Genomic DNA, 23,838 nt, shown 5'->3' on the forward strand with positions numbered 1-23,838 from the left:
TGTGACTGGAGCATATATTACAAGTCTTATGTGACTGTATAGCATATATAACAAGTCTTATGTGACTGTATAGCATTTATAACAAGTCTTATGTGACTGGAGCATATATTACAAGTCTTATGTGACTGTATAGCATATATAACAAGTCTTATGTGACTGTATAGCATATATAACAAGTCTTATGTGACTGTATAGCATATATAACAAGTCTTATGTGACTGTATAGCATATATAACAAGTCTTATGTGACTGTATAGCATTTATAACAAGTCTTATGTGACTGTATAGCATATATAACAAGTCTTATGTGACTGTATAGCATATATAACAAGTCTTATGTGACTGGAGCATATATTACAAGTCTTATGTGACTGTATAGCATATATAACAAGTCTTATGTGACTGGAGCATATATAACAAGTCTCATGACTGTGGAGCATATATTACAAGTCTTATGTGACTGTATAGCATTTATAACAAGTCTTATGTGACTGTATAGCATATATAACAAGTCTTATGTGACTGTATAGCATATATAACAAGTCTTATGTGACTGGAGCATATATTACAAGTCGTATGTGACTGTATAACATATATAACAAGTCTTATGTGACTGGAGCATATATAACAAGTCTTATGTGACTGTATAGCATATATAACAAGTCTTATGTGACTGGAGCATATATTACAAGTCGTATGTGACTGTATAACATATATAACAAGTCTTATGTGACTGGAGCATATATAACAAGTCTTATGTGACTGGAGCATATATAACAAGTCTCATGACTGTGGAGCATATATTACAAGTCTTATGTGACTGTATAACATATATAACAAGTCTTATGTGACTGGAGCATATATTACAAGTCTTATGTGACTGTATAGCATATATAACAAGTCTTATGTGACTGGAGCATATATTACAAGTCTTATGTGACTGTATAGCATATATAACAAGTCTTATGTGACTGGAGCATATATTACAAGTCTTATGTGACTGTATAGCATATATAACAAGTCTTATGTGACTGGAGCATATATTACAAGTCTTATGTGACTGTATAGCATATATAACAAGTCTTATGTGACTGGAGCATATATAACAAGTCTTATGTGACTGTATAGCATATATAACAAGTCTTATGTGACTGGAGCATATATTACAAGTCTTATGTGACTGTATAGCATATATAACAAGTCTTATGTGACTGGAGCATATATAACAAGTCTTATGTGACTGTATAGCATATATAACAAGTCTCATTTGACTGTATAGCATATATAACAAGTCTTATGTGACTGGAGCATATATAACAAGTCTTATGTGACTGTGGAGCATATATTACAAGTCTTATGTGACTGTATAGCATATATAACAAGTCTTATGTGACTGGAGCATATATAACAAGTCTTATGTGACTGGAGCATATATTACAAGTCTTATGTGACTGTATAGCATATATAACAAGTCTTATGTGACTGGAGCATATATAGCAAGTCTCATTTGACTGTGGAGCATGTATAGCTCATGTCTCATGTGACTATTGAGCATATATAACAATGTCGAGTGTCTCTAAACTTCTACCTCAGATAAGGACCATTGTCTTATATACACACCAAAACCTGACATTTCTTTAAGCTAAGAATGCTTTTATATCTCGGCCCTAATGTTTTCCAGGGTGTCCTTCAAGTAGAACGAAGACTTGGAGGTCGTCTCCTTGACAAACCAAAACAGATTCCATTCCAAGATGGCGGCAACAATCTTTGTCTCACCATAGAAGAACTCTCTCCTGGGTGGAGAAGTAAACTTGCTGCAAACTATCAGGTACGCTAACATTGTGGACAACCTCTCCTGGGTGTCCAGCGATTGGCTGACGAGGCACAGGAAGATTCCATTGTGTTTGGTCAGGTTGATGTGGGCTACTACAGAAGGCTTTCATTCCACATTGTTGTGGCAGGATCCTGGCTCGGAAACAACCACAAAATTCAATAATATCTTCAATAGAAGCAAATTAAGAGCAAAAACACAAACAAAACAATATATTAGGTGAATGAGTTGAAATGTTGCCGAAAAGAAATGTTTCAAAGATTTTGTTTATTGATGTTACAAGAGTATTTTGTTGGATCCGATCTAGTGAAAAGAGGAACCATTTGCCTTGAGGAGATTTGTGATGTAACAAGTTTCATATTAACCATATCATGACCAATCCCTGTTACAACAGTCTACAGGGGATATAAATAGGTACAACTTACTCCCAAAAACATGTCTTTATCTCCCACAAAAGAAAAATTTGTTCAGCTGTTTTGCTGATATAAGGTAAAAAGTGTACATTTGTAGATAAATTGTTGATTTGTGTGTGTCAAAACATATGTTACCTCAACAACTAGTCTAAATAAACCCTCCTCTTGCCAACACAGTTGATCCGGCAGATAGGGGCATCAACTGAAAAAAATTCTAAGGCAGAACCACTAGAGCATCGGTTGTCTGAAGGATTCTGTTGCCTCTTTGGAAGCTCATGTGTACAGAGCAGTTGCAGTGATTATTTGTACAAGCAATCAGCCTTTCTATGCATCGGATCATCTAATGGCTCATAATGGTTCATATCTTGTATTTATTTGTCTCGCTGAGGTTTCAGTTGTATAGTGTTATGGGTGTATCTATAGCAGAAAGTAAGTCATTTCAGTGTGTTTCTCGTGCAGCTCGAGGAATCATTTGTTACTTTTTTGAGCATGTGAGATCATTTAAAAAAAATTTGGACAAAGAAGTTTAATTTTGGATCTCGTGGAATAGAGATTTATAATTCTCATGCAAATCAATAAAAGTAAAACATCTCAGAAGATCTTTTTTTATTCACGTTTATGTTATATCTTGTTCAGAAGAAAATAGAACTTCTAAGTTATGTACATGATCAGAATTTGCAAACGTTATTCCTTCGGTCACAGCAGTTGTATATGTGTTTAGGACTTGATGAAACAACAACAGAATATTTTATATTATGAATTCTAAATATCACATTTTTTCCTTTACAATCATGTTTTTTGCTGTCGGGATTAACATACCAAAAAAGTGTCACTTTGTGTAATTGGGAAGTAGTTGAATTCCAATGATTGTGTATGCAACTCGCCAGTTACACTTTTTGTCTCAATTAGAATTTCGGGCTTTGATGCTCCCTTGTGTAAAAAAAACCTGTTGATGTATTACACCAGAGTTACCTCCCCTGGGAAGCAGGAAGACAGATTACCTGCCTCATACCATGTGACAGCTTAAAGACCAATTTGATAACCCATCAATTTCCTCTAAATACAAGCTAGAAACCTTCAGCTTTTTATCACCCAACTTCGTGACCTCCTTGGTATAAGATTGGAGTCTGCCCAGTGAACACAGCTTATTTCTGCTGAAATTTTGAAATATTGGGATTGTTGTTTGATGAGAAAAGCTTTGGTTGTAAAAACTTTCGTATTTGATGTAGCTGAGGGGATTGCAATATGATTACATCAGATATCAGAGGCATTTTCATCAAATTTGATACAATGATGCATGTTTGTTGTATTTGAAAGAAATTGATCATTTGATGTTTTTGTCTATATTACTTGAAAAGTTCAGCCATTTTTTGGCTCTCCGTACCAGTTCATTTAACCGCCACAAGGCAGATTTTCCCATACTGCCATGTTGGCAATGGAGGCCTTGTTATGTGACCAACAAAACCTTTAATATGATTGTGATTATATCCATTTCACCAAGGTGATTCATATATACTGCATTCTGCACAACTGTTTATGAGTGGTCTCTCTGCATCCTCTGACGAGGAATTCATAATCTTCTCATAATTGGTTCTAATAATTGCTGTCCGCACAATTTGTAATCATCTGATCATCTGATTTTTGTTTGATATCTTAGTTTTTTAAATTGAGAGGAAACAGACCTTTGTATTTTTCTGTTTTAATGACCAATATGAAATATAGAAATTATATTAAATTAGACAAAACATTCGTTTTTCTATGAAACCATAGAACAGCTGAAAAGTGTAACATTGTATGGAGAATTCCTTTTCATGGTTGAACCTAAGTAACACTGAGCAACTGCCTGTCACCATGTGCCAAACATATGACTAAACTTTAACCTTTTAACAGACTTCCAGAATTCTTCTCTGTCGAAATTAACTTCCTTTGAATTTCCTATACTCCCAAGACAGTTTAATGGAATGATGTATGTAAATATTATCTACCCGAGCTATTCAAAGTACACAACAGTCTATGTATATCTTTGAGTCCAAATCGTCATTGGCTTCTCTTATCCTAATATATTGGCTTCCGTTTCGGAAATATTGTTTCCGATATGGCAACCCTGTACCGGTGCTAGATTAAGGGCAATTATTTGTTATGCAGTGACAATTAATAAAGACCAGTGTATTAAGAGGTGGGAAGCTCTGTTTAACCTTTCTGTACATCTGGGGTTATCATGGTGAACAGTATTAGGTAAACAGAACTAGACATTGTCTTAATGTGTGCTGCTCTTAAAGTTCATGAGAAACTGTCATGTTATATCTTCTTGGTTGTAGACTACAGGTTCCCCTAAATGCTCACAGTATCACTAGGCTTATACTTGATTATAAAACCAGATTCTCTTGTAAACTAATTTTTACATAATATTTCAAAAATATGTAGAATGCAACTCAAAAATGAGCATAACTTTGAAAGTTAAGAAGAAAGATTGTGATATCAGGAAAACTGTATATTTGAAGGTACAGATATCTGTGAGTGTAATAAACTTGCAGTGACTTTTTTAAATGAGTATGTATCCAAGAAGCATTATTTACATAAACATTCTGTAATTTTTCATTGCTCAGTGATTTTGATGTTGGTTTGCTTACAAACCACTGATATTTCTCCATTTCAAACTTTGTTGTGGAATTGAAGGTTTTCCTTTTTGAGAAATATTTATGAGTTTTGGATCGAGAAATGTTTGAATCCTGACTCTCAAATGACGTCATTATACTTCTCTGTTTATTACCATTTTTTAGATGTTTTGATAAACAATCAACACATCAGCAATCACTTTGGTAATTTTGAAATGTGTGCCCATCATATTTGTCATCAGTCATCACGAATGTTATCAATTATGACTGAAACGCCTCTCAGTTGGATATGTTAGATAACATTCATAGTTAGAAATGTTAAAATTGCTCATTAAAAAGTTTAACATCTGCATCTGTGTAAGGGTCAAATAGTCAGATAGCTGTTTTATGATATGGGAAGTTTAACACTGTTTATAAAGCCAAGCCCCGTTTGCAATACAAATAGCCTCATGGTAGGGCCCCGAGACCCCTTCTGCCTGCTTTGAATAATGTTTGGATTGAGAGATGAAATGGCTGATTTTAAGGTCACAGGTTTAAGAAAACAGCAGGGTGTTTGATAAATCTCATGACCCAAGGCATTAAAAAATGAAATGATAGGTTTGACGGATGTTAAATACGATTTTGTATGCATCATTAAAATTGCTTCAGTTCTTAATAACTGCATGGAGCTGGGAGAATCAGGTTTATTTGGATGATAAAATTGAATTGAATTGGGTTGTAAATTCATACATAACCTAATTTTTTAAAGTTTGTAAGCTATAAAGAACATGTTGTGTTGAGATGTGAGTTGACCTGAGATACATTTCAGCCTTTATTTAGATGAGGTGGTTGTGTGTGTGACGATTGCTGATGATGAAGAGGTGACATTTGATAAAAGGATCAACAACGTGTATGTGGTCTAACTTGTCTGTTTGAATTTCAGGAAATTCCATTCCGACACATTTGGAGCGGAAACCAGAATAACTTGCACTGTTCCTTCAGCCTGGAGTTGATTGACCGGTCCCAGTACAAGATCAGCTGTAAGATCCAGGTGTACCAGAAGGCCATCCTCAGTAACAGACAAGTCCTGCAGATAGTCAGCAACCTCAAGGAGGTGAGGCACTAGCTGCTTACAATTTCAAATGTAATACATTGTCTATAGTTATGAACACAGTGCTATTACGAAAGTGGTCAAATGTAACTGCCGGAATGTTATATTGGGGATAGTTTTAGGTTCATATTTCAGGGCTTTTTGGTGTTGAGTCACACACTGCCAAATGAGGCACCTAATCGCCACCACACAAAGTCAGCGATCTAACGCATTCAGCTAACAAGGCTCCCACAAAAAGGAAAGTCTGACAAGTGGTAGTCTAGATCACGTACTTTGTGTACCCCTCTGACAAATGACATTGTCTACAGTTGTTATTCATTATCATCTCCCAACACAGTGAGACAATGAAGATCATCTTGTGTTTCTGTTGTTATTTATTGCCTGACTTAGCAATATTCCAGCAGTATAACGGCAGCTTGTGAATAATCAATCTGACAGACAATTCAGTGATTGATATTATGAGCAATCCACGTCATTGGGTTACGACCACATGCCATTACCCACGTCCCAGAGTCTGATCATAGAGACATGGTTATATGGTAACACACTAACTATTGGCCCAGAGTCTGATCATAGAGACATGGTTATATGGTAGCACACTAACTATTGGCCCAGAGTCTGATCATAGTGACATGGTTATATGGTAGCACACTAACTTTTGGCCTAGAGTCTGATCATAGTGACATGGTTATATGGTAGCACACTAACTTTTGGCCTAGAGTCTGATCATAGTGACATGGTTATATGGTAGCACACTAACTATTGGCCCAGAGTCACTGAGTGATCAGGTTTCCACTGGTACCGCCAAGCTATGGCAGAAGATTGGGAGGAACTATCAAATTGATGGAGTATCCTATGGGACAATGAGAGGTGGTTAGGTAGCCTAGTGGTTAAAGCGTTCGCTTGTCACACAGAAGACCCGGGTTCGAATCTCGACATGGGTACAATGTGTGAAGCCCATTTTGGTGTCCCCCGCCGGGATATTGCTGGAATATTTCTAAAAGTGGCGTAAAACCAAACTCACTCTCTGTGCGACAATGATAATTAAAATAAAATAATAAATTACATGCCTTGCCATTCAAAATCTTCAAAAATCATGATTCAAAACCTGGTAGAAATCCTCCCCAGTACGAGATGTACCAAAGACCTGTTCTGAAGCTCCTGGCAGATCAGCATCATCTGTCAGAGACTATCAAAGACTTCTTTCCCTCCCGCCTAAGATAATAAACCCACAAACAAGCAGTCTTGTTGTGGGAGAACATCGCGGGGATTTGTGCATCAGGTGAAGATCGTAGCTTGTCTCGGGGCTACTTACAGACTGAATCCGAGGTCCTCATGGAGCTTTCTGTACCTGGGGCAGGTAACTGATAGCATGGATCCCAATCGACATTTGTTTGAGGAGGCTTAGCAAGAACCTACAGTATAGAGAGACATTCACAGGACACATCCAGTGGTCTTACAGCAAACCTGCTGCTGTGTGTGTTAAGACAGGAACCTTTGTACTTATGGCTTTAGATTTAGAGTAGTTATGATTTATTTTCGATCATATCAGTATATGTTAATTAAAAGGAAAATATTGATTTATGTAGAATATGAGACTTATATACTTGCAAAAAATAAGTATTAAAAAGGCATTTCGAAGTGATACACATAAAGAGAGATTTATGGATGTTTTTTATTCTTTATAATTAGGAGCACAATGTATCGATGTATATACTTACTCCTAAGGAACATTGCGTTCCCCCTAATAAAGAAGATGACATCCTTAAATTCTCTTCTTTTTAAAAAAAATTAGCGTGAGTGTTAAAAGGAAAGTATTTGATTTATGTAAAGTATGAGACTTGTATTATTGCAAAGATTATTGAGAGTTAAAGTGTTTTTGAACAATATTTTGAATTTTAATATCAGATTTTATTCACAGAATGGTTAAGTGTTCAAATAACCATGTGCAGAATATCTCATGCAGGCTGTTATCTTCATTCAGTAGGCAGCGGAGTCCGGATTCAGTTTTCATCACTTAACGATCGGGCTTTGATGTTTTATCAGATCTTTGATATCACTAAAATGCTATAAACTGTCAAAGTTTTTTTTACGATTGCATTAAGCTTGTAGCTTCAAAACTTACCCAAATTTGCAGTAGGGGAGGATATTATCGTTCTACCCCCATATAAACTTTAATGTAACCTCCCAAAACGGCACTGCCACACTGGTGATGGCCTGAAATGTAAAGCACATGTCCATTACTACAAACTGTCTGTCAGTTCAGCTAATATTATCCCAGAAATATTTTCTTTTTGACATAAAAGATACATAATCATTTATATAGCAGTTTTATACTCCTTGTTTAATTAGGGACATGTCGGAGAGAGGAGGGATTTGCAATATTTCCTTGAAAATATTTTTGAAGTTTATTGAAAGTCTGATGTTTGAAAGTGATAGCGGATGTAGATGTCAGTGTTTAAATGGGGGCTGGGAGTTTCAAACAAACTTTATTGTGTATGAAAATAATGTTCAGATTTAATATCTTGAGGGGATGTGCAAGAGCAAACCGTTTTGTATTCCTTTCAACTCCTAAGTATGTTTTAAATCTCTTAATGAAATATATTACCTCTGTTATTATAGAAGTGCATTGACATGAATTGTTTCTAGATTCATATAAGTTTATTTGCAAGGAACATGTTGGAAAAGTTTGTCCTAACTTTATTAGAAGTTATTGGATACATTCTATTTTTAAAACATCAGGAGTGATTTTTATTTATTACATTCAATTTTTTTATCAATTCATAATTCAATGATGAATTTTGCTCAATACTATAACACATGTACAGACATGTACAGTCATAATCAAGTATTTTATATTTCCAAAACGTCAAAAGGATTATGCTTGTCACTGAATATTTATTTATTTCTTACAGCAATTAATAATACAATGGTGATTTTTCTCATTGCATGTCCTCTTGCAATGGCTGACATTAGGTAAAAGGCATCCCAGCCTAATTCCCAGGGTGGAACACACCTTTAAGAACGACCTCTGTTTTTTAAAATAATAACAGACACTAGGGTATGAAGTATCATAACCCATTCAGCATCTGGACAGAATGATACTTTTTTGTACCTGAAGAAATCAAGATTTAAAAAAAAGTATTTTAGTTTTGAAATATTAGACTGACAAGATAACCATCACTAATTTCACCAAAATGTCGCCTCATTTTGAATCTAGGTTTTGAAAAACTGTGAACCCCTTCTGCATCAGTGACCTCAGCTGTAAATGTTTTAGACAGCATTTGGCATTTTTACTTGCCTCATATGCAGATTTAGAAAATGTTTAAATCAATATTTATCATTTGCAAAGGAAATTAAGAACTTTGACCGTAGTTACCTCCTTTTTTCCTTGGGTCTACTTGACTGGGATCCAAAATAGACAGAATTCCGACAAACATTGACAGGAGTTGAGAAGACTCTCCACATTTGTAATTGCTACTGTTGTTTTGAGAGAACCCAGACATAAATCTCTGAATCAGGTTGAATTTTTTTATTATTTTCAACTGTGAAGAGGTAAGATTTGGGTGGCCTGCGTGTGCAGGGTGTTGTTCTTATCTGAAATATGAACGATATTGTACTTTGTTCAAATTGTTGTGTTGGTATTTAGGAGTATTAATAGTGTTTATTCTTGACTCTGCAGAAAATCCCTTCCTGTCCAACTCCGTCTGGTACCTTGAAAGGCAGGTCGTCAACGGTAACGACTAACTCCTCTGGCACTAGCTCTGGGTTTAGCTCCATGGTAACACTTGATCCGTCAGCACAAGTCTTCAGGTTGGTAAACTGTCACAGGTTTTAAACAATGTGAGAAACTGTTTCCTCTGTTAAGGGCATCTATTGGTCTGGGTTTGGGGTAATGTTTTGCAATGTATTTCAATACGTGTTCTTAATAGAGGAAATATGGTCCAATTAGGTAAAGCCTAAACACTAGTTTCAGCTACAGCTGATTTTTCTGTTTTATTATAAATGAAAGCAAATTTAATAAACTCGTATTTAAAGATATTAAATCTTTAATTTATTTTGTTAGAATGTTATTGTATGGTTTTATTTAGATGTTTGAATTTTATTAAAATATTCAGGTTTTCTTTAGAAAGACAAACACTCTTTTTTCGAAAGACAAACTCTCTTCTTATTATTATATTTGATGAGTTAAAAAGTATACACATTTACTCATACAGATATCTTGAGGATATGCCCCTAGAACTATCGCTTAAACATTGCTAAATCTTTAATTCTGTGGTACTGTTTATATCTTATGTTTCTTTGATGAAACAAATCTGTAGGAAGACAGTGATATTAAATCTCTAACGAGATGCTTAACGAGCGAACCCACATGGCGCTTGCATATTTCTTACATAACAGATAAATAGCCTCCAGGAAAACATTACTCATATTACAGAGGCCCCAGGGCAAACAGTACATGATTTAACAATAAAAATACACACTGATCTAAGGCAAAGTACTTCAGCCATCTTGCCGCCATGAAAGCACAACTTTTTATTTTCACAAAGAAAATAAATGTATAACATGTATCGTCTTTTTTGGCGGTTTCTGTTTCTTTGGAAGGGTGATTAATTTGTCGAAAGCCATGACAACAAAGACTGGTTTTTGACGCAATGTGGTTGCCCCATCATATCTGAGCTTCCTACACCATCTGTGTGATATAGGGTCAACAAATATTAACATTTGTTACAGGCTTGAGTTTAGATGTGCAAGTAAATATCTGCTGCTGATTGCTTTGATGTGCCAAGGAGTGATGTCGCTGTGGTGGAGAGTTTGTTGTTGCGTCCACACATTAGTGTGGATGTCTGGTTGTGATTAAAATGACGTAAACAGACCAAATTGCTTAATTTTCTACTTCCTTTGTATCAAACTTTGAAAATTCACGTACATAAACTTCAAATGATATCTCCTTTGTAGTTGTGCTGGATGGGTATAAGCCCGTCATGTTGAACTGAGCAGTTGTTAGTCTCTCAGACCCTGAACCGAAAATATAGAGAACTAACTCGAATCAACACTGTCGATATGCTTTATATTTTTATTAATCTGTCAAACAAGATATAAATTGATCTAAACTTATCGCAAACCTCTCGATTATAAAGGCCTGAAAGTAGGTCTAGCTGCTCATTTCATAACTCAAGTCTCACCTGTTGTCAAGGTTTTCGTAGTCTGCCAATTTCGTTGTCTCACATGTTTTTCAATCCATGTTACAAATGTCAGTTAAATAATTAAGCAAATATTTAAAGCTAGATGTTGTTCATGGTGGTAATGGCGCAATCATAAACTCCCCATATTGTTGGTCCTATACCTCCCTGCAAGCTAGGTGATGGTATACGACATCACATTTTCTGTTCTTCTATCCACCGTTCATCAACATGATCTTAGTGCTACAGATGTCTTAGCACTAAGCTAGGATGGTCGTATTTCCCATACTTTAACATAGACTTACGGCAGTCTTAGCGCTATGATCGCTTTGTGGAACGGGGCCTGGTTAAGACTGATGATTAGCTTACCGACAGTTGACATTTCTTCATATTGTTGACCTGTTAAGAGACACCCTTGTCCACACCATTTGAAATGGAATGTTGTATTTGAATAAAAAACCTTACAATTATAAACGAGAGCCAAAAGATGCTACCATGTGTACCAAAAGATCACCCTAAAATAACCAGAAGTTGAAATCTATAAATCAACCCAATCGCCATTGATCCTCCAAATGCCGCTTAAACATAGGGAGACAATAACTTAAATTTTTAAAAAAGATTAAATAAAAAGTTGTCCTCGCACTAACTGACCTGACCCCCAAGGGGACACCTTGCTTCCTCAACCCCTTACACCATACAGTGCCCCCTCAACCCCTTACACCATACAGTGCTTCCTCAACCCCTTACACCATACAGTGCCCCCTCGACCCCTTACACCATACAGTGCTTCCTCAACCCCTTACACCATACAGTGCCCCCTCGACCCCTTACACCATACAGTGCTTCCTCAACCCCTTACACCATACAGTGCCCCCTCGACCCCTTACACCATACAGTGCTTCCTCAACCCCTTACACCATACAGTGCTTCCTCAACCCCTTACACCGTACAGTGCTTCCTCAACCCCTTACATCCTAGTGCTTCCTCAACTCCTTACACCATACAGTGCTTCCTCAACCCCTTACACCATACAGTGCTTCCTCAACCCCTTACACCGTACAGTGCTTCCTCAACCCCTTACACCATACAGTGCTTCCTCAACCCCTTACACCGTACAGTGCTTCCTTAACCCCTTATACCATACAGTGCTTCCTCAACCCCTTACACCATACAGTGCTTCCTCAACCCCTTACATCATACAGTGCTTCCTCAACCCCTTACACAATACTATAGCTGGCTGTTCAGAGTAAATAAATGGGGCTGTTTGTTTTATTAATTCTCCGCACTGTTTCTTTGTTCAGGTTGCCGCCACACATCAAGGGCCAACTCTGCATGCTCCTGGATCCCCCCAACTCGCGGGGCAACGACTGGAGGATGCTCGCACGCACCCTGTCTGTAGATAGGTACGTATCAATGGCCACAGATATATCATGTCATATGACGGATTGAAACTTTTTCTGATGAAGGAGAAACATATGACTTGTTTTTTGAGGACAGGTGTAGAAATAGCAGATGACGTCATCTCCAACTAGTTCTGACATCTGGCAGTGAAGGGCTGTGCCTGTTCCTGATGCTTGCGGTGTTGTGTAAAGTGTGACTGCACAGTTACACTTAATGGAATAGTATCTCCTGTTTGAGGCCACTTATACTTTTCCTTGGTTTAAGGCTTTTAAAAGAAAAGGGTCAGAAGGTTGGAATAGAGTAGGCCTATTAGGTTGGTTTTTGTATGCTTGTTGAAACGGTTAATAATTTACATGTATACGCTGGCCGTTCATGCAGGAAATTGTGTTAAGTATGTTGAATCATTTTGCCTGTTAGCTCATGTATCATATTCCTTCTCTGACAAAGAACAGTTTACATTCACGAGATAAATGACATTTTATCTTTCAAGTTTTATTTATCGCTTCCACTTTTTGAATATTCAAGGAATCGTGAAACAGGGTGTCAACAGATGCAGCCCTGGTATAAATATATCAATTTATTTATTTCAACTGGTAAACGAAGCCTATGTTTTTGATCTAATACTGTAGCTAAATAGATGCATTCGGGTTAAAAATGTTTCTTTTATGTTGAAGAAAATGATATATAGGTATTCAGGAGATTGAGGATTATGTAGTAGCTGAGCTTCTTGAGAAAGCTGTTTTCTTTATTTGTGAATAATTGTAAGTAACTTGATACGTTCAAATGCTGACCCTGGGACCCCTATTCTCAAAGTAATCTTAGCGCTACGACTACTGTTACCACTACGTCTATGTTAAAGTGTAGGAGTTTTGGTGTAGCAATAACATCATTCTGAGCAAAGGGGCCCTGCTGGCCAGGGCCTTGTTTCATGAAAGCCTTTGACTGCTAGAGCTGTTGTGAGTCTATATTAATGTAAAGGAGTTACAATAGTCGTAGCAATAAGATCGCTTTGTGCAACAGGCTCCTGTTAGCCAGGGCCTTGTTTCATGAAAGCTTTTCACTGCTAGAACTGTTGTGAGTCAAGTTAAAGTATAGAAGTTGCTACATATTCAAAGCACTAGGTTTCCTTTGTGAAACAGGCCCTGGATTCCTCCCATAGCTGTGATGTATCAAGGGGAGGCCCAACTAGATGTTTCCCCATCAATCAGCCGGGGAGTTTAGATGCTGGTATTTTCTAATGTTTTCGTTAGATAAGAATCTACTAGAGCAACAAGATTTGACTGACAGTATTCCCTCACACTGAAACCATCTAAACACTAACACACTGTCACCTATCACGCTGACCACAGTTAGAATGTATCATATGCTAGTGTCGTTTCTCCCAAGAATGTTTTTTCAGCATGAGAGAATGTAAGTTTGGAGACTGGGTAGAGGAGATGTATTGTCTCCTGCCTATCTTGGATACGGACATGGACGGGGATGCCATGATTCAGTTGAAGTTTGTGATGACATGCTGGGATAAGTTTGCACCAATAAACAGGTGCATTTCTTATGAGTCTCTGCCTGTTCAACACTGTAGAAAAACTAGATTGTAGCGTAATGTGAGTTGTAGAGGGATTCTTTTGTGTGTTCCTTTTGTATACATTTACCGTCCTACATGTGGGGTCGAAACAGTTCCTGGTAGAACGTGATGGGGACACTCAGATCGGGGGATTTTGTCCTACGCAGGTGTTGGTTCATGAGAATAATTCTCAGCTGGACTGTTGAGGGTTGTGGGGTGAGATTGGGTGGAAGTTGAGGTGGTGAGATTGATTTGGATGGTGAGGATCGGTTGAAGAGGTTGGGGTGAACATGGGTGGTGAGATTGGTTGTGGGAAGAGGGTGTAGTTGGGGTGAACTTGGGTGGTGAGATTGGTTGTGGGAAGAGGGTGTGGTTGGGGTGAACTTGGGTGGTGAGATTGGTTGTAGGAGGAGGGTGTGGTGGGGGTGAGATTGGTTGTGGGAGAAGGGTGTGGTTGGTGTGAACTTGGGTGGTGAGATTGGTTGTGGGAGGAAGGTGAGGTTGGGGTGAACTTGGGTGGTGAGATTGGTTGTGGGAGGAGGGTGTGGTTGGTGTGAACTTGGGTGGTGAGATTGGTTGTGGGAGGAAGGTGAGGTTGGGGTGAACTTGGGTGGTGAGATTGGTTGTGGGAGGAAGGTGAGGTTGGTGTGAACTTGGGTGGTGAGATTGGTTGTGGGAGGAGGGTGAGGTTGGGGTGAACTTGGGTGGTGAGATTGGTTGTGGGAGGAAGGTGAGGTTGGGGTGAACTTGGGTGGTGAGAGTGGTTGTGGGAGGAGGATGTGGTTGGGGTGTTGCCTCCTGGAACAAACAAAGGAGTATTAAGGGTGGAAATAGGGAGGAGGGTAGTGGAGGAAATAGCTAGGATGGTAGTGCAGGAAATAGCTAGGATGGTAGTGCAGGAAATAGCTAGGATGGTAGTGGAGGATAGTGGAGGAAATAGCTAACATGATAGTGGAGGAAATACCTAGGATGGTAGTGGAGGAAATAGCTAGGATGGTAGTGCAGGAAATAGCTAGGATGGTAGTGGAGGATAGTGGAGGAAATAGCTAGAATGATAGTGGAGGAAATACCTAGGATGGTAGTGGAGGAAATAGCTAGGATGGTTGTGGAGGAAATAGCTAGGATGGCAGTGGAGGAAATAGCTAGGATGGTAGTGCAGGAAATAGCTAGGATGGTAGTGGAGGAAATAGCTAGGATGGTAGTGGAGGAAATAGCTAGGATGGTTGTGGAGGAAATAGCTAGGATGGCAGTGGAGGAAATAGCTAGGATGGTAGTGCAGGAAATAGCTAGGATGGTAGTGGGGGAAATAGCTAGGATGGTAGTGGAGGAAATAGCTAGGATGGCAGTGGAGGAAATAGCTAGGATGGTAGTGCAGGAAATAGCTAGGATGGCAGTGGAGGAAATAGCTAGGATGGTAGTGCAGGAAATAGCTAGGATGGTAGTGGAGGAAATAGCTAGGATGGTAGTGGAGGAAATAGCTAGGATGGTAGTGGAGGAAATAGCTAGGATGGTAGTGCTAGAAATAGCTAGGATGGTAGTGGGGGAAATAGCTAGGATGGTAGTGGAGGAAATAGCTAGGATGGTAGTGGAGGAAATAGCTAGGATGGTAGTGGAGGATAGTGGAGGAAATAGCTAGGATTGTAGTGGAGGATAGTGGAGGAAATAGCTAGGATGGTAGTGGAGGAAATAGCTAGGATGGTAGTGGAGGAAATAGCTAGGATGGTAGTGCAGGAAATAGCTAGAATGGTATTTGAGGAAATAGCTAGGATGGTAGTGGAGGATAGTGGAATGATGTGATGAGAGATGGAATAGGTTATCAGGTGATGCAGTTAGGTTTGAGTTGGGAGCATATACGAAATGGTGGATGTGTATATGGAGAGGAGGAGGACCAGAGTGGGGTAGAGCTAAAGAAAAACATATATATACCATTACCAATGAGTTCTGTCCAGGTTGTATTAAGCTACAGAACTAGAACTTCATCTTCTCTATGACACACAAGTAATGTATGTACATCTTGTTTGGCAGGTATATCAACTTCTTTGCCACAAAGCCAAGTCCAACTGAACACATCCTGGATCTGTGGGAGGCCAGACATCGAGAAGAGACAGCCATTACAGATCTTATGAACGTTCTTCGCGTCATGGGCCGAATGGACGCAGCCGCCGTCTTGGAGAAGGACATGGGAGCGTGGTTATGATTGTCATGTGAACCCACGTCTTGTCATATCATCTCATTGTGATAACAAACTGCAGTTTGGATCTAGCACAAACATGTGGAAATCAGTGGAAATCGGTGAAGGATGGAAAATGGTGGAACAGCTTTAGTCGTGTGTACAAAATGCTTTTCCCCCCGGATAGCCTGGCATTGTGTTGGAACACATTTGTCGACACATTGTCGTGGAAATCTCTTGACAGATTGTAACAGAACTCTCTTGTCCACACAATGTGTTGGGATTCTGTTGACACATTGTAACAGAACTCTCTTGTCCACACAATGTGTTGGGATTCTGTTGACACATTGTAACAGAGCTCTTTGTCGACACAATGTGTTGGGACTCCTGTTGACACTTTGTAACAGAGCTCTTTGTCGACACAATGTGTTGGGACTCCTGTTGACATAGTGTTTGAAGCATTGCTGCTTGTTTTGTATGTTTTGTGCTATCTCCAACATCTGAAACTGATATTGTGCTATGAAGGTGCTATTTTGAAGTGATTGCCTTGAACTAAGGGAGGTAACCATGACATGGATTGCTCAGAAGAAGGTAGAAGTTGTGAATTACTTCCCTGGATGGTCATGTCGGCCACTTTGACTTCTGAAATGTTGAGGAGAAAGGACTCATAACATGGATTTCAAGGTGCAGAAACGAGAGATCAGCCTCTCAAGTATTACTCTGATCCAAAGCACATAATCATGGCATTAGAACAAGTGCAGTATTTATGAAAGAACACAGCCACCTAATTGGATGGACATTCATCTCATATATTCTGTGTGCCTCATCGGTAGAACTGAGTAGAACGAAAGGATGCAAAATAGAAACTAATGTAGGATGTGACCAATATCATACCTCAAGGTGTTGCTATTCATATTACTTGCATGCCCGAACTGCAGGGCGACAAAGCCTTTTACTCTACAACATCAAATGTGTCAGGACAAATAATGACCTCAAGGTCATCCTAGTTCAAGGTCAAACATTGACCTCGAGGTCATCCCGCAGACAATTTCCTGCTGCAGGGAGATATATGCAATGTGCTTCATTTGCATTTCTACTTGCTGCCATCAAGAAAAAAAAAATGAGACTGAAAAAAAAAGACAAAAAAGTTACACTTGTGCAAAGACTTCAATATTGGTATGAATGAAAGCTTTATGTGGGGATGTATGTGTGTCTCTTGCAAAGACAAGCCAGCTTCGACTGGGGTCTGATGTTTGTGATCTGGTAACCATGGCAACTGCTCTTGGCTTACCATAGTTTGTAGAAATATTGCTTTTGTATATTTATGTTGTCACGGCAACCAAAACGTTTGAGCTTTTTATTTATAGTGCCATGTGCAGTGATTACTGCACGCAGAGGACAAAGTAAAGCTGTTGGTTTTATGTATACGCTATATCTATGCTGTCATGCTCGGAGGCAAACACTGATTGGAGTGGTAGGAAAGTAGCATGGTCGGTTAAGTATTAATGTATTTCTTTGTTGTTCTGTTAAAAGAGGAAACTTAATGCTATGGTTGCCTAAGATCAGGATACACATGAATACAGAAAAAAACCAGGTTAATCATATTCTTATATTATATATATGTTTCATGTAAGTTCATTCAAAATTATGCCACTACTGTGTTTTTCTACACCCATCAAGTGTTTGCCTATTGGTCATGACAGTAAATCACTGTCAGTCTCCAGAATCTCAGCAATGTATCCAACCTGATACACACAGAACAAACATAGGCTCAGACAGTGTAGTCAGTGCACATTCTGGCCTAAATGGACACCATGGTCTGTGAAAGTTCTGGCCTAAATAGACACCATGGTCTGTCTGTGAAAGTTCTGGCCTAAATAGACACCATGGTCTGTGAAAGTTCTGGCCTAAATGGACACCATTGCCTGTGAAAGTTCTGGCCTAAATAGACACCATGCTCTGTCTGTGTAAGTTCTGGCCTAAATAGACACCATGGTCTGTGAAAGTTCTGGCCTAAATGGACTCCATGGTCTGTCTGTGTAAGTTCTGGCCTAAATAGACACCATGGCCTGTGCAAGTTCTGTCCTAAATGGACACTATGGTCTGTGCAAGTTCTGGCCTAAATGGACACTATGGTCTGTGCAAGTTCTGGCCTAACAAGACACTATGGTCTGTGCAAGGTCTAGACAAGCAAAAACACCATTGTCTGTTCTATTGCATTTCAGTGAAACTTAAAATTAAAAAAGAAAGAAAATTACAGCAAGTTTGATATTGTTTTTGGTTAATAGCTGGTCAGAATACCAAACTGTCATTTATAATAATGTAACAAGTTGCGTTAATTCAGACACACTTAAGTTTTCTGCATGTGGAGCATGAAAAGTGATGCTTGCAAGGCCCATCTAGTCACATTTCAGGGTCCAACGTAGCAAGCTGTCTGTTCACAATGACATCTAATTTAATTTGTATAATAATAAAATAGTGTTAAAATCAAAATGATTTGTTGAAGGTGCTACTTACTATATGATTGTATGTCTATAACCCACATGACAGCCTGACAGTGCTACTGGTTGTCCAGTTCCAAGGTTCACAGGAAGAATGCCATGTTTTGTGTCCTGTCTGATCAATTTGAAATCGGATGAAACGGGAAAACATCACCTTCTTTCAGTGTAATTTTATACAATTACATTCAGAAACCAGATTAGAAACCAATTTTGCAGGAGTCCAACTGATTTTGACAATAATTTTTCTGGTCAAAGGGAGATAACTCATGTTACAATTTTCAAAATAAACTTGAAATTGCAACATTGTTTTCACAATTGAATTATCAACTATCAAATCAATTTGACGAATTATTTTCAACTTGTTCAGACAATTTTGTATGATACTTTCTGCACATGAAATATATTGGTTTTGTGACGGCGACACCACATGAAATACTTGTGTACAGAGAGACGAATCTGTCAATAATTATCCAAAGATTATTGTTATACATAGATGCTCCAACCTGACATGTTTCAGCTTTTTTTCTATTTTTTTTTATTATTTATATCACGAAATGTAGAGTTGAACATTTTGAAATATTTAGCATTTGCTTGACCTCATTTTGTTGGTGAGCTTCATATGCACGGTGAATTCCGACTATTTCAACAACTGGTAAACACGTGGCAGGATGAGCTGCATGTTGGCCTGCCTGTGTGAGTGTAGCAGGCCAATATACCAATGTAAGCCCAGTGTACATATTTCTGTCAGATATAAGGCAGACTTAGTGCTAGATGCTGGAGGCAGCGGCAGTAGCAGCGTTTGTAACACCTTTGCTGCTCACCTCGTCTCCAGCAGAATGTACAGTTTTTGAAACTTGACTTGTTTGCAAAGAATTCATTTGTAAATATTATTCTAAGAAATAAATGTTTAGAAGAATGAATTATTTGTTTTGTTCTCTACATCTGTTGGGAGACAGTGACACATTTCGTCTTGGTGGTGACAAGCTAACCAATGGCATATAGAGTGCGAGTGAGAGCAACACAAGGTTTTGGTCTGTTTCTTGTTAACACATCAATCAGTAATTTTCTGGCCACCTGGAAATAATCTAGTCTGAACCAGACACTCCAGTGATTGAGGTAAGCAGCAATCCACGCCATCGGGTACGAAGACACACTGTTCACCAAGTCACCAAGTTGGACCACCCACTATAGAGAGTCACCTCAAATGACCCGCATGGGTTGCGGGGGATGTATTCTATCCTCCCCACCCCACGGAATCCCCACAGTTTGATGCTGAATGGAGGTGAACATGTGTTTCAGAGAAACATGTGTGTGAGTGAGGGAGTAAGTTTCATCCCAGTAGTGCCACCATCACATGAGACACTCGGAAATGGTTAAAAGTATTGTAGTCCTGCGGAACTAGATGTTCTGGAAATCTAGCTATTGAAAGTAAAATGTACAAAAAATCAAAGATATACAGAAATATTTCATACCTGTTTGAAGATTCACAAAACATATATCCAAACAAATCAACTCTGGATAAACACTTCTTATTCATTATTCGGCAATAAATAAATTTGTTGAAATAAAACACCTGCATGCGTCGTGTGTGATTATTTGAGGTTTAGGAGACACTGAATTCTCTGTAGAAAACTATTTATAAACAATACCTTTGAAGTCTTTGAATGGCTTTTAGAAGTGATACACATAAGGAAGAGAATTTATGGATGTCAAATTCTTTATTATGAGGAACACAACGTTTAGGAGTATATACTTACTCCTTTATCGTCATTCACCGGAGTAAATATACATTCCGAAACTTGTTCGTCATGGCAAAGAAGATAGTTGTCAAGCATATTTTTTCTTCTCTGTGGATATTAAGAAGTGTCATACATAAAGATCTATGTCTGCTGCAAAGTGAATATCTGTAATAAGCAAAGCTATGACATGTGTGTCCTACCCATGATCCTGTGTGGGAAATCGAACCCGTTCTGCTGACAACATAAGTCTGCGTCCCCATCCACGAAATGATATTACCTCCCTTGATGTGTCAAGGGAGCTTACTCTGTTTGGCTTAAAAGCTGCACGGAGCAGCATGGGAAGCTTGAGTTGATGTGTGAAGGAAGGTGACATCAAAAGGAGGTACTGACTTGCTGTGTAACGGCCCATTCTTAAGAAATAATATTTGATGGAACATATTGGCCATATAATAGTTATAAATCATTATTTGAGTGAGTGAACAATGTTTGAAACGTTCGTAAAATAACAATTTGCAATAAATAGCACGGCAAAACTAAAATTATCAAAAGATTTAATTGGTATTTAAAGTATTTAGATTAGATAAACACACATCTTTAACTCTCCATTCACGCAATCAAGGTACCATATGCCCCTCCTGCTTTGGTGAAGTTTACTAGCTGGAACCGACGATTTTACAGCCGCTTCCGAACCCAGTGTTCCATTTGGCTTAGTGTGGTAGCAGGCCGCAGATGCTTGTGTCTTATGTTGTCAATGGACGCAGTGTCATATTGAAACTAAAATGCACAAATTTGATGATAAATTGATTTGTTGTGGTGCATTTACAAAGAAGTTTTTGAATAATTGTTTTAAGCAAAATCTCTTGTGTAATTGTGATCAAAGAGGCTCTATTCCATTTAGTCATGAGTGAAAGTAGCCTGCCTTTAAAGATTAGGAGTATGGTTTTGACAGGACAATACACTGGATCGTAAAGGAGCTGTTTCACTAGTAATACCATATCTATATATAAGGGAATGGGTGTAAACAGAAATCGATCAAACTTGAGTGCGAAGTTGTGTCAATTTAATTCTCATCAAACTACAGAATTAATATAATTATTTCACATTAATATCATGCATTATTCTCAGGTAAAACAATCTGATTTTATTGGGCCCATGAAGATGGTGCATGGTTTTTGCGTTGTCGGCTATTTGTGGTCAAGGGGAAGTAACTCTGTTTTGTATGTTCTGTTTTGGATTAAACCTTAATAAAATACAAAATTTAGTACTTTTTTTGGTGGATTCCCATCCGGAATTCGAACCCACACTCACAGAGTAAGGCACCTAATTGCCAGGGTTTTCATAAAAAAGGTGAACACACGATTAATTGAAATGCATATTTGTAGTTTGTTGTGACAATTAGTTAACACGATTCATTGAAAAGCAAGTTTTAGTTTGTTAAGAAAAGTCTCTTATCCAATATACCTAGTTTTCCCAATGTTTGCCTAATGTACCCACTATTTTTCCTGACTTATTTATTGTTTTACCAGTTGTATAAACTCTTTTACACGATATATTTAGTTTTCCCAATGTTTTACTTCATTTATCCAATCTTTACCTGGTATACAGAAAATAACAGAAAATATGTTACAGTCTAACACCTACATTTCTTATTTCACTTTTGTTTGAATAATTAGGAATATTATGTCAATTGGTTCACAAATAATGTCAAGATATAAAGGCTGTATTCACATATAATATGTTAGATCTGATTGCATTATAAGACTGCAACATGTCATAAAAAAGAATATCAAATAGAGTTTTGTACACTTAACAGAGGGTGTTTGTACAGATGTCAACTATGTTCTTGATGGGATGAAACATATGATTGGTTGGTTCGTTTGTTGTTTAACGCCGCACTCAGCAATATTGCAGCTATATGACGGCGGTCTGTATATAATCGAGTCTGGACCAGACAATCCAGTGATTAATATCATGAGCATCGATCCACGCAATTGGGATCGATGACATGCATCAACCAAGTCAGCGAGCCTGACCACCCGATCCCGTTAGTCGCCTTTTACGACAAGCATAGTCACCTTTTACGGCAAGCATGGGTTGCTGAAAACCTATTCTACCCCGGAATCTGAAACATATGAAATGGAATGTTATGAGTTTACCTAATTACTACCTGGAAATGTGAACGTTACTCTGAGTGAAGAGGCATAATATTAGATATTTATATAGGCGCTTTCCAAACTTGTGCTCAAAAGCGCTTTTAGTCATAGGCTTGTGCACACAGATAGGTTTTGACTTGTGTCTTGAATCAGTTCAGATTGTCTGGGGCAGTCGGGGAGCCTAGTGGTTAAAACGTTAGCTCGTCACGCCGAAGACCCGTGTTCGATTCCCGACATGGGTACAATGTGTGAAGCCCATTTCTGGTGTCCCCCACCGTGATATTGCTGGAATATTGCTAAAAGCGGCGTAAAACCATACTCACTAACTCACTCACTCAGATTGTCTAGGTTTCTGATGACAAATGGAAAGGAATCCACAGAACAAGTCTGTTTTCCTGGAAAGCTCTATCGCTGTCGGTTTCGGATGTTCTTGGAACCGTGAACTATACTTGTTCTGCTGACCAAGACTTCTCTTTGGTTTGTAGGTGGGGATTAGATGCACTGGTTCTAAACAGTCACTGAGTTGAAGACCATGGTCAGGGTTTATCTAAAGACAGTTGCTTACAAGATGTTCGATAGTCTTAAAAATTAACAGATATGAAAGTTTCTAACATGTTTAGTGTCAGTCTATTCATGATACATGTGATGAGGTTTACATGGAAAGCAAAAGAGTGGGACAGCACATCTGTCTGTCATTTAGCCTTGATATTCTCACACCAGCCTGAGCATCATAATACTGGCTGTCAATGGTCTGGTCTTTGTGAGTAGTCCGCCAGTTGGATTGCTTTGGAATCCCAGAAAACCGAACCCATCTCTTTGCCAGCTGGTGGAACAGACTTTTCCTCCTCACAATGTGACATTAGATGTTTCCATTGCTTTGGCTGTTGTTTAGTCTCTGGATGATCGTGGTGAACCCAAGACTCTACCATGCCAGAGACCATTTACCGGTGTATGGTCTCTGTCCATGGTTATAAACCGCTCAACAAAATCACCTTGGTCTACTTGAAAATGACAAATTCTCAAGAGAGATCCTGAACCTGGTGCTTTGTTTCATCAGGAGTCAGATGCCTTGTTACCAGCGTTATGAAACCTTTGTCACGCCCAGTTCAGTCTTCTGAATATTCTCAACTCTCTCACGAGAGGCCATGTGTATTGGCTGTGCGACGTGTTGTGAGTCGATC

At 38.5% G+C, this 23,838-nt stretch overlaps 1 protein-coding gene across 6 annotated transcripts in view; it reads left to right on the forward strand.

The window, feature by feature from the left end:
- Positions 1–19,681, forward strand: part of LOC124151044 (netrin receptor UNC5C-like) — a 420,080-nt gene extending 400,399 nt beyond the window's left edge. For all 6 annotated transcript variants that reach the window (XM_046523327.2, XM_046523329.2, XM_046523331.2 and 3 more), the window contains 5 exons: positions 1,682–1,828; positions 5,782–5,952; positions 9,632–9,762; positions 12,434–12,535; positions 16,120–19,681. In XM_046523327.2, the coding sequence (XP_046379283.1) occupies positions 1,682–1,828; positions 5,782–5,952; positions 9,632–9,762; positions 12,434–12,535; positions 16,120–16,291 (723 nt within the window). In that variant the 3' untranslated portion in view covers positions 16,292–19,681. The remainder of the gene's footprint in view (positions 1–1,681; positions 1,829–5,781; positions 5,953–9,631; positions 9,763–12,433; positions 12,536–16,119) is intronic.
- Positions 19,682–23,838: the final 4,157 nt, after the last annotated feature.

The sequence above is a fragment of the Haliotis rufescens genome, unplaced genomic scaffold (assembly GCF_023055435.1).
Source record: "Haliotis rufescens isolate VD_foot unplaced genomic scaffold, xgHalRufe1.0.p SCAF_20, whole genome shotgun sequence".
NCBI classification, from domain to species: Eukaryota; Metazoa; Mollusca; class Gastropoda; order Lepetellida; family Haliotidae; genus Haliotis; species Haliotis rufescens.